Source organism: Diachasma alloeum, unplaced genomic scaffold (assembly GCF_001412515.2).
Source record: "Diachasma alloeum isolate Michigan unplaced genomic scaffold, Dall2.0 Dall_scaffold_00902, whole genome shotgun sequence".
NCBI classification, from domain to species: Eukaryota; Metazoa; Arthropoda; class Insecta; order Hymenoptera; family Braconidae; genus Diachasma; species Diachasma alloeum.
The window spans coordinates 68,317-74,347 of NW_021681020.1; the positions used below are offsets into that span (position 1 = coordinate 68,317).

The following is a 6,031-nucleotide window of genomic DNA, read 5'->3' on the forward strand; positions in this document are numbered from 1 at the left end:
AACCCCCACTTCCCACACGTGATGAAAAATAGGGTTCGATACTCGCGGGAAAGTGTTTTTAGACTCGTGGGATTATATCACTCGCCTTCGGCTCGTGCTATAAACCTCCCATGAGCACGATCCCAAAAACACTTTCCCGCAATCGTATCGAAATATACTATTATTCAACAGGAGACCCTGGATATTTTCTCCAGTCTCGTGTTCCCCACGACCCTCAAGCACTGATAAGACAGATCAATCTGGATCATTTCTTGGCCCGTCGGGCAGGAGAGCGAAGAGTACTTCCAGTGGAGGTGGCAGAGCATGCTATGCGGAATGAAGTTGAAGAGATCCAGGAAGAAGTACACGTCAATCCGTATGATTGGCGTTGTGAAATATGCAGAACACGTCCCATTGAAACAATTGTAAAACCCTGTCACTGTCTGAAGATCTGTCGTCAATGTGCTGATGAGGCTCGAGCTGAACGAATCCCTCGACGAGGACTGGTCTGCCCCACATGCCACCAAAGGGCAATCAGTTTCGGCAGAGTTTTTATACCTCAACGCGAGGATGATGAACCAAGAGGTGAAGACGGTGACCCATACGAATGGAGGTGCACGATTTGTGAGTCAGGCACCTTCATATCTATCATGGGCTCGGTCTGTCACCAGTTGATTTGCTACAGCAATTGTGCAGTACGACTGCGTACCGGGCCCAGGCCATACAATCGACCAATTACATGTCCCGGATGTAACGTGCCTGGCCCACTAATCGAAGCAAATATTCAACGTCGCCGATAAACGGAAGCGTTTACTCATTTCTTGCCGTACAAAAATATAAAAAAAAGGTAGAAACATTACCCACAAATTCAGTTCCCAGTTTGAAAGAAGAAAGAAGAGCCAGTTAAAGTTAAAGATTCGTTGAGTGCGATACCACAGGGACGCAATGTCATGCCAGTTATTGTTAATTTAATATCGAGAATGGATAAGGATGTTACTGACGGCCCCAGGCGTAAGCCATCGACTGAACGGGATCGAAAGGTGGAGGAATTGAACGTTAGATCACCGAAGAATCTCCCCAAGAGGGGGAAGAAGGAGGTGGACTCACTTCTGGAGAAGCTTGAGGGTGGCAACAAGAAGCTGGGAACTGAAAACATTGGGTCAGTGATTGTGACACCAATCGACGACAATGGGGACACATCTAGTGTCAAGAGCATGTTCCCAGAACGCAGCTTCGATAAATCGTCAAGGTCCCCAACGAGAGAGGAGGACGTGGTGTCACCGGCCTTCAGCAATGACGACTTCAACGACAATACCAAACAGAGGAGGAAAAGGAAGCTGGAAAAGCCTGTGAGGCTGAGTAAAGACTCTAAGACAGAAGTTTAAGACATGGAGCTGGAGGTCTAGATAACAAAGACCATAATTAACAATGTTGGGATTGAAACTTTTTTGTTACTACATACTTTGGGATCAAAAAAACTTTACATAATGAGGGATATTTTTAAATATTGATTTAAAATGAGTTTGCCCATAATTATGAAGAATATTTTCATCTATGCAATTATTTCATTTTGTTTTGATATTTTGTACTCTAATGGTAATTATTATTATTTATTTTATCAATATTGCTGCCTTGATTTCTCATTCAAATTCTTCGTTTCTATCTATTCTCTTCGCGGTAATATTTTCGATTTTAATATAAAAATTTGTGAATGAATGGGAAGTTGAATGGGAATGGGAATTGAGATTATTCTGTAAACATCGAATAGCTTATAAATATGACTTTCGGGATTGTGTTACTAAATATTTCACAATCCAAAAATTTTCCATAATGAGTTAGTTTTAATTATTCATTTAAAGCTGGTTTGCCCATAATTATGGAGAATATTTTTATCGATGATATTATTCCTTCATTTCATTTTGCCATTTTTTACTCTAGTTCCAATTCTTATTCAAATTTTCCATTTGTAATTATTCTCTTCGTGTTAATATTTCCGATTTCAATATAAAAATTTGATCACAGGTTAATAGAGCTGGATTATTTAGTTTTACATTGTCCTCTCGGTATGACGCCCATACGACAGACTCAACGTGGATCTGTGTTCTGCAAATTCGGTCCACACGCTGTTGCCCGTGGAGATCCATATAGCCCCGGGGAGTTATGTTGTGCCTGCGGGGGTCCTCAGTGATCTCTTCGGGCCGTATCTCATTGGCAGTGAACGACTCGAGAATGTAATTCTGTCTGCTGATGAGCAGGAGATCAATACTGAGCAGAAAAAGGGAGGGAAGAATAAGAGGAATCTGAGGTATGCTGGGCTGGCCGATCAGTTATCAGCGAAAATGGGGAAGAAGAAGAGGAACTCGGTGGAGGCCACTGCCACCATGAGCTACTCGGAGATGACGCTGATTCCTGGGGAGGAACAGCGGTGGGAGGTGTGGCTGCATGAACAGTGCGCGGTTTGGGCCGCTGGGGTTTATTTGGCTGGTGAGTTTTTTTAAGAATTCTGTTGACGTTTTCAAGGTTTTTTTTTTTTGAGGGGGGGTCATACAACTTTTTTCAAGTACAGTCCAGTCTCCGCACAAGATACACTGATAGAAAAAAATATTTTTAATGAGATGTTTCTTTCTTGAAACAAGTATTATATACTTTGTCACTATAAGAGCTACAATCCGACCAAATTTCAACCTTCTATCTCAATTTTTTGTCTATTTATGGCGCACTTCACGAATGTAGGAAAAAACTGCAAAATTGACAATATCTCGAAAACTTTGTATGAACGGATATATAAATACGCTGACTGATCTAAATAGAAGATATCAAGATGAATATTTTGGGAAAGAAATGAAATCGTTTAAATAATTTTCGAGATATTAACCAGAATAGTTTTATACAAAAAGTTGAATATCTCGGGAACTACTGGATCGATCGGGCTGAAATTGTGCACCGAACTTGAGATTAATATTATCTACTATGGGTGAACATTTCACATCCACATCAATGAATTTTCCCGCATTAATGTTATATTTTCTACAGTGGTAACCCAAAAACCGAAGGTTCCCGGTCTGTTTTTCACCGTGAAAAATACCCCGGAGAAAAATTTCCCGGAAAATTCCGTAGTGAAGCGATAAACCGGGTCAAGTCGATTTTGACTATTGGCCAGTTTTGGACGAATATCTCGAAATCTAAACAAGATAGGAAATTTTTTACCATTACCTTTTTGTAGAGCCAATTGAGGGTTATAAAAATATCATCAGAAAAAATTCGTTATTTCTCTTCGATTCCGAAATATTCATCAAAAACTCACCAAAAGTGACAATCGACTTGACCCGGTTTACTACTTCGCTACTGGATTTTTCCCTTAGAAAATTATTCCCTCAAAAAAATGTTCCTCAGAAAAGTTCCTATATCCCCAAGAAGAAAACCCATGGAAAATTTTCCTGAAAAATATTAAATCATACACATTTTTGAACACAACATTAATTCATTTCTATTTAATGCAACATTCACTATTTTCTAGAAGTCAACCATTTCTGAACATCATGAATAATTTACACACATTTTCATCAAAATAGGATTCAATTATTCAAATAGAACATTTACAGCCCGACAAAATTACAAATATTTCAACAAGCTAAAATTATTAATTTACAATATAATCAGCAACATATAAACGTCATTTTCATACGAATATAAATCAACTCGTCAAACAAAACATCTACAGCAAAAAAAATTCGCCGCATTTTGAAGAAAGTTATAAATTAAACAGTCGCGAATGAAAAAAAAAAGATTTTTTTTCAATAATTTTGTCACTTCCTCCTTCTAAGAAAAAAAATGATTTCAATTAGGATTTTCTGAAAAAAAAACTCGAAACAAAATCCTAAATGAAAAAAAAATCGTCGGAAAAATTAATGTCAATGAGAACAATTCGCCGAGAAAGGATTGACGGGGAAAAAATTTCCGGTAATTTTTCAACGGCGGAAAAAAACTCGGGGGAAAATTCTACATGGAAAAAATTAGTGAGGGGAAACAAGTTCCAAGGGAAAAATTCGCCGACGACAAAGGGTGTAGTTCATCCTTAAGACGCAGGGAATCAAAGCCAGGGCAGGTGTGAGGATATGGTTAAGGGATTCAGGTTCTGGAATGTAACAGAAATATTCTCATTGGTTTCTTTTTTTTTTTATAGAGAACAGAGAAGAAATTGAATTTGTGACACATTTTGGCCAACTCCTTTTTATTATAGAGAGACGAGAGATAACAAACACGTCCGCAACATCAGGAGTTACGTATTCTGATGCTTTGACAATTCGTAATTGCGAAACCGCGAAAAACTTTCGAAAAAGTAATCGCGTGACACATTTTGGCCATTTCCTTTTTATTATAAAAAATTATTTTTTTACCAATTCTATCAAAATTTCTGCAGCTTCACGCGTAATAAATCAATAAAATGATCTCGAATGATGATCGATTTCAATCATTTGATTTAAAATTTTTGATTTCAAGGTGGAAGGGTCACTGGACTTCAGGAAGCTGTCTGGGATGCCACAAAGTTCATTTGCAATGCCTGTGGTTTGAGTGGGGCCAATATTGGTCGTGTTAAACGTGGCTGCGAAGCTGTCACACATTATCCCTGTGCACTGACAAAGGGCCGGCTACTCGATACCTATCAGTATATCCCAAGATGTAACCTACGCAGGGTCACGTGAAATAAATTTCAAATCTCTTCAGATGATGAGCAAAAACCCAGAGAATAAGCCCCCACGAATAGCGTTTAGACAATGGACATTTATCAATTTCGTGTAAATGTACAGTGATTATTTTTCCAACCCAAATATCGGGCAATATAATTGGCTCATTCGACATCACGTGGTACAAGCTACAGGGTTTTCAACTGATAATTTTTTGATAATTTTCTCTGGTAGTTGCTATATAAAAGACAAAACATTATGCAGTCGAATTAACCCCTCGTCAAACTGACGGATTGAATTCAATTGTAGTAATCGGAGGATTTTTAGTCGAAATGAGGGTTAATTATACAATTTTCGTTTCTCAATTGTGAGTTTCGTCGCATGGTCCAACTATATTGCCCAACATTTGGATTGGAAAAATAATCCCCCGAATACCACCCGAGCTTCAAAATTAATCGGGCATTTTCCTCAAGGTTCCCTGCATACAAACGAACCTATTGGAAAATACCCGAAAATTTTGAAGCTCTTGTGGTATTACAAGTAAAGATTTGTACATTTTCATTTGTTATTGAAAATTTTAGAATGAGGGAGGAATTTATTGGGGACATGAAATTCCAAGAAACGATCAAACTCGAGTGTGTAATAATTGTTCTGAAAGAATGCAAGAGAATTTAACATTTTTGAGAGAAAATTGTGAATCTTTGAGGGCTCTTCGTTGACTAGATTTAATTGACTTTCTTGGCCCGTGGCCTTGAACAGTGGCCTTTTTCGATTTAATTTAAAAAAAAAATGAGGGGTAATGAAAACAGTGGAGAAATCAAAAATTTATTTCTTTCGTTATTCAATGATTTTTATTTCTGATTTTTTGTGGGTTAATTTGGCAGCTTTTTGATGCATCTGCTACTTTTTTCTCTGGATTCAACTGATTTTGGTTTATTTTCCTTTGGCTTTTATTTTGACCTGCGTAGTGATTAAAAAGTCAGCAGATTGATCAATTTGTAAACAAACGAAGCCTCGGGCGATGAGAATTTCTGAAAACATTTTTTCAACCTTTCGTTTTCTTTTTAGTTCATGAAATAGTCATTGAAAGCGTTATTGTCAACTGATTTGTATAAAATTTCGCATGACATTATTATGAGTGATTACACATCAGAGTTTCCATCGAGATGAATTCAACCAATAAAAGTGCAAAAATGGTCTCGAGACTGGAATTCGAATGTTTTAATGGTCCAGAATCACCAATGATAATTTTTTATTTGGCTGAAATGCAATGTCTAATAGAACTAAAACCTACAATCCATCCAGACTTTCAGGTATACAGACCGAGTAAATAGGATTTGTCCTTATTTCCTTTCCGAGCCGAAGGC

At 37.7% G+C, this 6,031-nt stretch overlaps 1 protein-coding gene across 1 annotated transcript; it reads left to right on the plus strand.

Annotated features, from left to right (window-relative positions):
- Positions 1 to 1,703: 1,703 nt before the first annotated feature.
- Positions 1,704 to 4,811, plus strand: LOC107045256 (uncharacterized protein CG5098). Its single transcript, XM_015267448.1, has 2 exons — positions 1,704 to 2,463; positions 4,480 to 4,811. The coding sequence occupies exons 1-2, from the start codon at positions 2,319 to 2,321 to the stop codon at positions 4,680 to 4,682; spliced, it is 348 nt and encodes a 115-aa protein (XP_015122934.1). The 5' UTR covers positions 1,704 to 2,318; the 3' UTR covers positions 4,683 to 4,811.
- Positions 4,812 to 6,031: the final 1,220 nt, after the last annotated feature.